This window comes from Sparus aurata, chromosome 7, assembly GCF_900880675.1.
Source record: "Sparus aurata chromosome 7, fSpaAur1.1, whole genome shotgun sequence".
Taxonomy (NCBI): Eukaryota; Metazoa; Chordata; class Actinopteri; order Spariformes; family Sparidae; genus Sparus; species Sparus aurata.
This window is the reverse complement of record NC_044193.1, coordinates 19,435,179-19,447,886: the sequence shown is the minus strand read 5'-3', so window position 1 is coordinate 19,447,886 and position 12,708 is coordinate 19,435,179. Positions and strand designations below refer to the sequence as shown.

Genomic DNA, 12,708 nt, shown 5'->3' with positions numbered 1-12,708 from the left:
TACCATGGTATGATAACCGTTCATTCCACCATCTATCACTGCAATGCCAGTATTGGTAAGGCCTCGAATACTGCCTTAAATGCTGGAAAAGTATACGCCTGTTCAAAAATAAGAATAAAATCCCTTTTTTTTCTCTACACACTGGTATTCGATTGGAACTCATATTGGTCGATACTAACAGTCTCAGAATGATCAGAATCATATCGAGAAGGAAAAAAACGGTGTCTGCAGATCTCTAAATTAAATGTAATGTAGTTTCATAAGCAGCCAGATGAGCAGGTGTACCAAGTACATCTTATAAGAAATCCTTTTTTTAAAATGAAAACTCAAAAGTATTTGAGCACACCAACACCAGCATCACAACCCAGCTTAATGGAATTCAGCTGTCATTGTTCACGTTTTCCTTTCTCAATGTGACACGTGCACTTCATCACGATCAAACAAGTGAATTTAAACACCACCGATGAGCAGTAGACAAGTTTTTTCATTCTAATCTTAATTTTAACATGAAAGGTCAGTAGTTCAAGCTTGACATGTAATTTGACAAATATCAACAAACGCCCAAACAATTAGAAAGCCGTGGGGGTTTCCCACAAGCTCAGTCTCCATAATTACACCACATTAGGACCATTCTTTGTGCGCTGATAACATTGACAGCAGTAATGAGCAGAGAGCATCATTAGACTGTGTAACCAGAGCCAAATAAACACAAAGCTCATATACAATGAAACTGAAAATGAGTTGTTCATATCCTGTCAAACAAAATGCACACATGTGAGTTGTGTTTATGCCTCTGGTTTGTTTTTTGACTAGTCTTGTTTGTTTAGTTGGTGTTTTTCGTTGTTTGTTTTGTTGATGTGATTGTGGCTCTTATGTTTCAGGGGTTTGGCTTGCATATCGTGTTCTTGTGGGTTTGTAACAATGTAAATCTGGGTGATGTTCTGAACTGTCACGTCAAGGTTTGTTGTGTTTTGACAACCTAATGATGATATTTGCATTTATGCTACTGCTTTTCGATGGCAAAAAAAGCAAACATCGCCTGATAGCTGTATGTGATTAAAGTTTGAATTTGCCTTTTGGTGCTTTCGAACAATGTTTATTTCTATCTTGGTTGTATTAGGTAATTTTTTTTAAATATTAAGTTGCAAAAATCCAAGGCCTTGGATCTGAATATATAGAACATTACATATATAACATTACATATAGAACATGACATTAGGTCTGTTGCTTAGCATCTTTACGCTGTGGAGGTATGGAGACAACACAGATTAGAAAATCTGCTGAGACGACTTTGAGTGCAACATCATCAAGGTGAGGATGTCTCTACGTCTCCATTCATTGGACAATATGGGCTCAAAGTTTGTCTTTAATTGGTTTAATTTTTCACTGACTCTCATCAGTCAATAAGATCAATGCGCACTGCTCACATTGATGTGATTAATGTTTTTGTGTTTTCATGGTGTAATTTAGTTCCATATTTATATCTTATTAAACTTTTTTACTGTCCAGTTTAAACATGTACCATTGAAGACGTCACCTTGTGAATTAAAGTGGGCATTTTTCAACCATTTCCTCACATTTTATGGGCAAAAAACAACTGATTAGACGACAAAACATTTCTGGCCAGTAAGAAGATAAGTAAGGGTGGTGTATCAGTGGAACTGAGTGGACAGAAAGCTCCTCACCTGGTCTCTGGGTTATATCCAAGGATATAGAAAAAGGAGTCGATTCGGGCTTTGAACTCCCTGGCAGCAAAAATGTCGGAGAAGTGGGAAATGTTGCATTTACCCCTGTAAGAGAGAAGACAGGCTTTATTAGACAACAACAACAGCTACGTGACAAAGTGATAGCCTAGCAGGAGCACACATCGCCCTAATTACAAGCTCTTGGGGTGTTCATCTGTTGGAGTTGACAAATACAGCAGCAGGCATCTCGTGCCTGTCACCGCCTGCTGACTTTGCGGCGAGACATCAGGCTCTGGCTACTGAACCCGTAAACACCGGCTGAACCTGTCAGCCTGGCTCCGTCTACTGCAGCTGAGGCATGGGAGATCTGGACAGGAACTCAACCTGTGCGTCTCCCCTCCCAACACGATGACCCCCCAGTGAGCTGAGGCTCTGACCACATCTTGATACCATTTCCTGTTTCCAGCACTCTGGTGTCTCGGTCTATCAAAATAAAAGACATCACAGGCATATGGAGCTGGGCTGCCTCACAGAGAAACTGTATCTTCCTCCCCCTGAAAAGATTAAAGGGCGCTAAGGAGGGCTGTCTTCGGAGAGCTGCGGCATTACAGCATCCCACTGGAATTCCCTCTCGTTTATCTAAAGCCTGGAGAATAAGTCAAATCAAAGGGTGCCTTGTGTAGGAGACGCTGAAGCTAATTTGCCCTGAAATCAGTGGTTTCTGGGAGACATGGCTTTGGCTGCTCACACATGGTTTTGGTTAAAGAAAAAGGGGAAGTGGGAGAGGTGGGAGGGGTGGTCAGACAGGAATGGAAAGACTCAGAAGCAGGAACACAGAAAGAAGGGAAACGACTGAGCCTGTATTCCTTTCTCCTGACATTAAGCACAGAGAATGCGACTACCATCAGAGGCTCATCGGCAGGTGTGTGTATGGGGGAGGTAATGCACAGCAATTTCAATCAGTGTTTTAATGTAAGACAGCATGAGACATGTGTCTCATTTAAGGCTTTGCATATTTACACATATGGTGTATTCCTGGCACACCTGCTCACAGCAGCAAGGCCTGTTGTATTATTTTACTTTTGAGTGCTTGATAAATGTGACACTGTGGTTTCTTTAAACCATAGCAGTAATATATAACTATTACCATGCTGACACTGTATATCATCTAACATTGTTTTTTTTCAGCACTGACACGGTAGTTAGACTAGAAAAAACAACTGTCACTGAAAACACATTTGTATTAAGCTACTTTTTGACACCTGATTCAGATGATTTCATCTGTTTAACTATTTAGGTTTTACTTTTTTGTCTCCCTGTGTTACACTTTACTGTTGTCTAAATGTATATCTGCAATTGCCACTGTGACTCTTTCATTTTTTGGTATGTCGTAGCAAGTTGCTATGTACATTAAATTGTTATTTACATTTAAAAAAAAATCTTATTTGAAAAGATCCTGGACTTTATCCTGTTGGCTTTTTCTGCAGGTGGTTAGGTAAGTCCAATCAATATAAACCAAAAATAAATATGTCAGAGGTCAACAAAAATTACCACCCTTTAGGGATTCAACAATAGGAAGAAACTCTGTTCGGTTTTCCTAATCTGTTCAGAGTAAACCCTTCTGTTTGACAAATCGATGAAGGATCCCAGAGAAAAAAACATCTCCTACGCTGTCGGAGTTCCAGTACTAAGGTGATCGTCTTCATACACATTTGATAAGAGTCTGGGAGTGCAGCTGCAGGCAACTGTAAGCTAGCTGTGTCATCTTTGAAGTATTGTTTTTTTTTTTTCATTTTTCTTTTAGACCCAGGCAAGTATGGGTGGAGAAACAAATACTGGGTGAATCACAGAGCCTGCTTTAGATTTCGATGATCATCGGTGAAAGTTCATTTTGATCGATTTTCGATTTAGAATCGACATCCCAATACCCACAATACATATAGCCTATTACAGTTAAGAGTCAATATTCTGTCTACTGAATCTAGATCAAAGTAGGCGAGTATTTTACAAAAGTTGTGTAACCATTAAAACACAGATGGTGTTACTCATTAGTCTGTTTGAGTGTTATAGAACAGTATTTGGTGTCACAAAATAAAATGCATTTTGCCATACAGTAATAAAACTAAAACACTAGTTGAAGAAATAATTTTCAGAGCCACAGAACTGGGATTGTTCACAGATTAAAAATAGGCCACAACTGTGAACTCAACAGGCGAATGCAACAAAACACCACAAATATAAACTGGGTGGTGTAACGGGGGTGCTGTGCTATAAATGCGAGCGTTGCAATCTTGCCAGCTACGATGTTCCTGGACCTTTGGGGGCAGATAACAGAAACCTGTGGGAAACTTCGGCTTCTATTTTCTGCCACAGATAATAATATAACGCTCCCAGTTGTTGTGTGTGAGCCTGTATATATGTGTGTGTTAGTGTTTTGTTTACCTGAGAGCAGCAGCGTGATAAGTGTCCACATAGTCGGAGATGAAGAGTTCTCGACTCCTGACCACCGGGTCTGTGATAACCAGCTCCCGGCCAGAGTCTAAAGAAGAAAAACACAGTTGTCCTTGAATACAGATCTACATTATGTAAAATGGTAAAGACATTCATTAATCTCTGACAAAGAGTAAACAGAGATAAAGTAGTTTGGGTTGTTTGAACTCACTAATGAAATCACGAGCACAGTTCTGCGTACACTCAAGTAACAAGTACCTCTGCGGAGGTCAATATTATGCCACATAATTCAATAAAGCCAATAAAGTGTGGTCCCCCGAGGAGAGGACATAATGTTCAGTTCTCAAGTGAAATGACCCTTCCGGGGGTTAAGGCGCATCAGCAGCACCAGGAATAGCCGGCTCTAGTCGTTGACAAATGACCCGAGTTGAGGCGTGCTGTGGCCACCGCGCTCCGGCCTTGTGACATCAATTCTAATAATCCTGAGTCCCTGCTGCAAGGACAAGCTGCAGATAGAGGAGCGCCACGCTGCACTGAAGCTTTCTCTGGAGGGTACAGCACACGAAATGTCTGGTTCATAGCCTCCATGACTAACTTAACTTAAGTCCCTCCTCTGACACAAGTTATTAACTGAGGAAAAAGGTTTGCTGGCTGACAAGAACTGCTAACAGGACGTTTCAACAGGTGAGAGTGTGTATTGTAGAGCTGCAACAATAACTGATTAGTTGTCAACTATTACATTAATAGCCAACTTATTTATAAATGGGTTTGAGTAACACTTTAAGAAAAAAAGTGTAATTCCAGCTTCTTTAATGTGAATATTTGATGATTTATTTACTCCTCTATGACAGTAAACTGAATATCTTGTGGCTGCGGACATGCCAAAGCATTTATGGATGTCATCTTGGGCTGATCTAAATTTCCAGACATTTTAAAGACCAAGTCAAGTAATGAACGTTAGTTGCAGCTCTAATGTGAGACTGAGTAAACAGATGTCGCATGGAAGCATTTGTAAGAGCAATGCACCTAATAAATACTAAATACAAATGCAGAATGTACATAAACAAATGGTCCATAGATAGCTGTTGTAAGTAGCTGACCGTTCTAACACTTTTAAGTCAACACCTTTGGGACAACAATTCATGTAATAAAGAAGGATTGAGGAAATATAAATTATGAATTTTAGTAACCAATTAAGAAATTACACGTTGAAGGAAAGCTGGAAACCTCACTCAATTTAGAGAGTTACAAGCTTTGTTCTTGTTCAATAAAGCCATTACATACAACTATGTGATGGCTTATTAAACAAGAGCAGTGCTCTAAATCATGATATCAATTTCATAGTATGGCCAAATACAACATCCAAATCACAGAAACTTCAATTTCTTTCATGAAATGTAAAGTGTGTGAGAAAGAGTATTGTAATAAAGTGTTGTTGTGGTGCAGAAATGTTAAATGCTGTTCTCTAGATGTGAGAAGACAAACGTCACATCATTATGACTTTAACAGGTTTTTCAGTTTAAATGAAATGATGATGCTGTAATGATCATTTCCACCGTTTGTGAATTTTATCACAATTGTAGTATCTGTCACAATAATTGCAAACATTTTTTTTCATTATGCAGCCGTTTTCAAGAATGTGTTTATGATTTTCTTAATTAAGTATTACACAATAGAGTACAGTGATATGTAGCTCAGCAAAGGCTATTTTGAAAAAAAAAAAAAAATCTAACTCCTTCTTCATCAACTGATTATTCCAACTACTAGACGCCATGTTAAATCTGATTTTTCTCTGTGACCTCTCCGTCATCAGGACTTAATATTCACTTGTTAAAAACACTGACGGTGCTTATGTTCCTGTAGATGTGTATGTGTTAGAGTGTGATGAGTCCACTGGCACTGATGGTGTTGAGAGTGTGTGCTCAAGGGCCACATGACACTGCGGGTTATTAACACTTGACAGTGCTGCTGTCTGGCCTGAAGGAGCGTTACCCAGGGAACAGCACAGAGCCATGGGATTGGCTTGGGCTGCCTGGGACACCGTCTTCTGGTTTGTGTTTGAAATGCAATTCACAGCTAGTTCTTATATATCCCCCAACAGGCTGAAGAGCTGAGGCAGGTGTGTGTGTATTTGTGAAGCAGAGAAGTGTTGTGTTAAAGAGCAAGTAAGTGTATTTACTTTCTGTGTGTGTCTGTGTACTGTGAAATTGCACATGTGCAGCAACCTCACCGTTCTCATTGTTGCGATCCTGCACCAGGTGCTGGTAGACAGAGTCGGGCACCTCTGACTGGCGGTAGTACCATTTCACATTCATCAGCAGATGGTCCCGTTTACTCTGTAACACAGAGGAGACACAGAGCGAGTGAGCAGGAGATTAAAAAAAAAGAAGAAAAGATCTCACACAAAGATAAACAGACATCATTTTGTTTGATTACGACGTCACAGACTTGCCTCTTGGCAAACAGAGAAGCTGTGCAGACGCACTGTTTATGACTCACACACGGGCTGATGCTAAAAAGCATGCAGAGAGCCCGAGTCAATTAAAAAGGGATTGTGGAGCATTTAGAGCCTTAATAAAGTAAACAGTGGGATGGCCATCATTGGAGGAAGTGTGGAGAGAGAGGAACCATGAGAGGGGATGGATGATGTTCAATCTCTGCCTCCTACGACCAAGTCTTCTGTCTATTTTTGACTTAATAACAATACTCTAGTAATAATACATTTGATATACTATTAGGGCTTTAACAGTTGACTGATGCACAGAGACTATATCCCTTTACCTTGCTTTTGACTTTACACTCTCAAAGTGCTGCCACCCACTGGCCTTTTGATAAAGTGCAACCCAACAAAAGGCTTGTAATCTTTTACATGACCAGCAAGTGGCAGCACTGAGGTGAGAAGACAGCTTTTCCAAGACCAGTCAATAAAAAACAGACAGGGGAGGAATAAAAGGGAGGGTGGAAGAAAATGGTAGAAACTGAGGCCAGCGCTGAGGTGAGGGATGAAAAGGGCAAAATACTGTTTTCATTTCATGTTATGAAATATTTATTGTGCCTTCGCATGAGCCCAACTGACCGTCACAGTGGTTTGAAAGAACGTTAGAGGGACTGCAGGGCTGGGGTGCTGGACTGCAACAATCCTATTGGCCCCAGCCATCTTTATTAGGGACTCGCTGCACTGCACTAACCGACTGAGACACCTGCACCACCGCTGACACCACCCGTGGAGCAGAGGGGAATGAGCATATGGAAAAAATGGAAGAAGGGAAAAAAATGTCTAATGTAATCGAAGACAGACAGTTTCACTTCCGCTCTTTCTCCAGGCTTTAATTGTATCTGTGTGTGTGTGTGTGTGTGTGTGTGTGTGTGTGTGTGTGTGTGTGTGTGTGTGTGTGTGTGTGTGGACAGGAACATGAGGTCAGAGTAAAGATATTTAAAGCCTTTTCGAGTACATTGTTCTGTTATGTCACTGGGGAGGAGGCTGAGCACACGCAGCCAAGCAAATCATCACCTCCCTAAACCCTCAAGCCCACCTCTGGTTTTCCCATTCCTCCCTCCCTCCCTCTTCCATCTTTCTCATTCCAATCGTCCACTCCACCACCTCTCCATTTTCTTTCCCTTTCTCCAACCTTGAGCAGGGAGGAGGAGGAGCAGGAGGAATGAGTGAGTAAGTGAGCCTGGACGTGTTTCATAGCAGCTGGCACGCAGTCAGTCAGCTGCATTTACTGCCCTGGACGACTGTGCACACAACGTCACACACAACCACACACACTTTTGCTTGTTATTCGACAGAGAGCCATACTGATGGAGTGAGACACAGACCCCCTGAGCACGTAGCCATACTGTGTGTGAAGAAATGTGTGCACTGACGTCATGCCCCTCCCTCTTCTCCCCCCCTCCCTCCCAGCAGTTGGCCCACCCATCCCAACCTCTTGTCTATCCAGAGTATAGACACTGTGTTGCCTTCTAGACTAACAGGCTGCCTGCCACAGCAGAACGTGTAGTTATACAGTGCTTATACATAATTAATAGTTTAAGGAGACTGTAAACGCTGCCAGTGTGCTACCTGAACATTTCATTTTCTGCCTGTAAAACCACTAAATCAAAGGGATTTTCACAGAGCCGGAACATGGAGCCTGACGCAAAAACAGCAAAGCACAAGCGGGCGGAAAAGACGCGCACACTCGTAGTTTTACACCTCATTCACGAGCCTGCATTATTTCAAACCAACCAAACGAACCAAAGCAGGAGACTGAGTGAATGTCACTTCAGCTATCATCAGTATCCTCGTCACTACAGAGTAGCTGCCGCTCTCCCGAGCAGATTGCTGTTCACAGCAGCGTTAAGCCCTCTCAGGCAAAAGAGGGAGGGAGCCGGAGAGAAAGACTGAGAGTGCAACATATGGAGCACGTAGTGGGAGTGAAGCATAGCTTTCAATTATCACAATTCTATAAACACGCCGGGTGGAAAAATGAGTAGATAACGCGAGGAGAAAATGAAGGGGGATGACAGACAGCTCAAGCTCGCCGCACCAACTACTAGTTGTATTGTCTGGGTTTTTGCTAAGCCTGCCATAGAAAATAACAGAGAGAGGACGTATAAGAGGGAAGCCACAATGCTGAATTGATTAGAGGCATTCCATGCTGCCTGTAGAGAGCTGAGCCCCGCACAACGGCAGCCATCTTTGTCTGTCCTGCCAGAGGCTAAACATGGCCCTGCCCTCCCTCCTCCTGGGCCCTAAACCCTGGGAATGCCGCTCGCTGCGGAGAGGCCAAAAGACTTACTAACCCACTACTGAGAGAAAGAAATGAAACAAGAGGGGGAAAAAAGAGAAAGTGCAAGGAAGCAGAGCAAAGGAGATAGAGAAGAGGGGGTGAGGAGAGGAGAGAAAAGGGTTGGATTAAGGTAGGAGGAGCAAGACCTTCTCATTTCCTCAGACTTAAAATTACAACTATCCTCCTCCTGCTTTACTGAAACCCCCAGGGTACAAGGCCACCCCTTTATTCATTGAGGAGATATAAATCTGAGAGTCATGCTTTGGGGCTGAGCACAATGGCACCTCCTCCCCCCACCTCCTTCCCTCCAGTGGCTCAGCCTGGCCTATGGCATTCCTGGGCACACTCATCAGACAGGGGTTGGATTATAGGAGGGCCTCTTCTTCAAAGGTTATACATTGGGCAAAATACTACAGGATTTTTAAGTACATTTCTCGTAGAATAGATCCAACGTGAGTCACTATTAATAAAAATAAAAAAATCAATGCATTCATCACTGTCTAGACAAGCCAGGCATTGTGCGAGTCAGTTAATTCTCCCTCTGACTCGCTAAAGGTGGCTGGCCCCTTGGATCCATAATGGCTGTGCAGTTTTCTTTGTGTGGCTGCATGTGTGCGCAGTCAACTCTGGAGCTGGGGCCCCTGTGTACGACTACACCACTACAAAGACTGAGGGGGGGAAGAGAGGGAAATACAGAGGGCAGACTTTTTCTTTTAACACGCAGAGGCTTTAAATGTGAAAAGAAACCAGCTCTGTTCGACATACACTTTAAAAATTGGACCGAGTGTGGAATTAATTCCAGGTTTACAAGTAAAAGGAGTGTGAAATCAATACAGCGCTTTTCAGCGCAAAAGCCAATGACAACTTTAATACCTTTCGGTGTTTGGGAGAGTGCACGGCGGCAGCTACTTTCTCACGTCTGTTTGCAGTGGCCTTTTTTTTTTTTACAATATGGTCTTTGCCTCGCAGCCAAGCTGAGCTGTGACAAAACTAAAGGGAACGTTGTTGCAACCTGTAACCCTCAAACCTAATGCCCTATTCCTCCCCCTCCTCTCTCCCCCCCCCCCCCGCACTGTAACACAAGAGCTTTGCTTTAAACAAAACCAGACCCTCCCGCTCCCACACGACAGGCCCCCAGTGCACCTCGTTAACAGGAAACCTCTGTTTATTTTCTCTGCTTTTCAAACACTCTCTTCTTCCTCTGCTAACCTTGTTAGTGACCCCGTCCTCCTCCTCCTGCCCTCCCCCCCCCCCCACTGGTGACATCAGCAACAGGATCTATGACTTCCTTCAGGAGGTGGCAGCCAGGAGTAAGGAAGGAAAGACAGATCCCCAAACACACAGATAGAGGAGACGGCAGAGAGGAAAAGGAGCGAGGGAGGGAGGCGGGGGGGAGGGAGGGTGGAGGTCAAACAGACAAGAGCAGCAGCCGCGGCTCAGTGTTAGCAAGGAATGTCAAGCAGTTCAGCCAGGCTAGCAGTCTGCCGAGCTAACAGCTTGGTTAGCTAACGCCCCAGGGGCAAGGGGAGGCTCGGGTATGGCGGATCAGGGCCAGTCGCGGTGTGACATTGACAGGCAGAGGCTCAAAATGGCACACAGGGCGGGATTGTGGGAGTGTTCACCTCGCCTGCCGCAAGGGGAGAGTAAGCACAGCCCAAGAACAAAAGGCTGATTGTGGCATTTGGAGGCAGAGATGGGATCTGGGAGGACTAATCTACTGCTCCGACATGATAAGATTAGAGAGGGGAGGCAGGAAGAGCTTGGCTGGGAAGATCACACAAACACTCACATAAACACACACACACGCACGAAGATGATGGATCTGATTGGAAGGGTTTTCCACTCGGCTTTCTCCCTTCCTCATTTTCCTGCTTTCTCTCCCTTATTTTCTGCCGCTCTCTCTGAGACAGAGATATCTGCCAGCACACCAGCACTCAATAAGCACTTCCATCTGGACGACAGCACACACACACACACATACACACACACGCACACAGACACACTGTTTGTGTGTGAATCTACACTGGTGAGGTACAAGAGATCTGCTGTGCTCACGCAATCTACAACATCTCAGTGACTGACAAAGGAGGTTGTTAAAAAGAAATGCCAGCATGCTGTGTGAGCAAACACACACATACAAGCAAATCTCTCTCTCTCTCTCTCTCTCTCACACACACACACACACACACACACACACAAATAACAGGCTTTCAGGATAAGCACCACTATTCTTCTCCCAACCCCGCAGTAGAGCGGGGCAGGCTGGGACTCTGTGTCAGAGGTAAGAAAAAGCACCTCTAAATCAGGCTGTCAGAGGCAGCAGCGGCAGCAGCAGCAGCAGCAGCAGCAGCAGGAATCCACTCTGCAATCCTCCTCTCACCTCGTGGGCTTCACAGTGAGCGCTTGGCTACTCGGTGGAAAGGAAGGATAGCCTTTGCCTCCGAGCATCCTCTTCTTAAGGCACATATAATAACACTACACAAATGCTGATTACAATGTTAGAGGAGGAGATGTGCATGGCCTGCCCCCCCCCCCCCCCCCCCCAAACGGAGAGAGTGTGGGAGGCAGAGGGGGAGGAGAGGTGAGTCCCAGCTGTGGTGGCGGTGCTGGCAGGGACCTTTGCGCCGTGCCAACACAGGGGTGTCTCTCTCTCTGCCTCGCTCTGGCTTGACCTGTTTGGATATTAAATCGCCGCCCTCTGCTTTGAACACACTGGGCCCATCTGTCAGCCCGGCTCCATATTGGATTGGATGAGCTTTAGCCGATTCAAAGTGGGCAGATTTGCTCTCGTTGCTCTTTGTGTGCGCTGTGTGTGTGCGCCTTTGAATACTAGCCTGCCTTAAATTTAAAAGCCCCCCTTTTTGAGGAATCAGGCAGGAAATCACTTCCCGACAGACTCCTCGTGCAAATTGACAACACACAGCAACACATCTGAGGATGTTAACAGGTCCTCCTGTCACCCAGGCAGAGGAAGAAGGGACGGTGGCAGAGATGGAAAGAAGAAAGGGAAAAAAAAGGAGAGGGGAGTCACATGGAACTCACAGATGACACTAATTAAGACTTGAGGGCTACTATTGGTGGATCATACTGCCAACCACAGGCACACTTCACACACTGGAGAGTCACAAGCACCACACATGACCGCCACATCTGAGGTCCTACCTCGTCCAACACTAACACGCTTCATTTCTCCTTTATTGCGAGAGAATGTAAATTAATGTCAGAATTAAGGAGAAAAATGCGTGATGCTGACCACATTTGCCCTGCTTCCTGACAGAGAGTGGCAGCACAGAATGGAGAACACTCGCCTTGGCTGCTCGCTCCATAAAATAGCCCAGCTGAGGCCAACTCAAATATTTGTCTTTGCCTCAAACACACTTCTGCTGCGTGTCGGTTTTTTGGCCAAGAAATTTAAGACGAGTTAAGTGATGGTACGGGAGAGAGCAGCGCCGTCAAAGGCAAAAGGAGAAGAGGATATGAAGAATACATTCACTAATGATGATCATTATCTGCAGACCACAGGCACAGAGCACCAGAGGACCTGACAACTTGTGTTCACTGATTTAAGCTACACACAAACACACTTCTTATTCCTTTTCCTTTCCTGAAACACAGTCAGTCAGAAATCCTTGCAGCACTAGCAGGGTATAGACTAGAATGCAGATCCGAGTGAGACTTCAAACGGCAGGCTGTGCGAGGACAGATGGAGGCGGTTAGGAGAGCTCATATCTGGGTGTTCAGATCATAATACTGACTTTATTTCCCAAGCTCTCCCTCTCAGCCAGACATACAGTTAT

At 44.3% G+C, this 12,708-nt stretch overlaps 1 protein-coding gene across 3 annotated transcripts in view; it reads right to left on the bottom strand.

The window, feature by feature from the left end:
- rerea (arginine-glutamic acid dipeptide (RE) repeats a) overlaps nt 1-12,708 on the bottom strand; it is a 135,655-nt gene that overhangs the window by 37,575 nt on the left and 85,372 nt on the right. For all 3 annotated transcript variants that reach the window (XM_030422327.1, XM_030422330.1, XM_030422328.1), the window contains 3 exons: nt 6,367-6,472; nt 4,128-4,224; nt 1,686-1,790 (listed from right to left, as the gene is read on the bottom strand). In XM_030422327.1, coding sequence (XP_030278187.1) covers nt 1,686-1,790; nt 4,128-4,224; nt 6,367-6,472 — 308 coding nt within the window. The remainder of the gene's footprint in view (nt 1-1,685; nt 1,791-4,127; nt 4,225-6,366; nt 6,473-12,708) is intronic.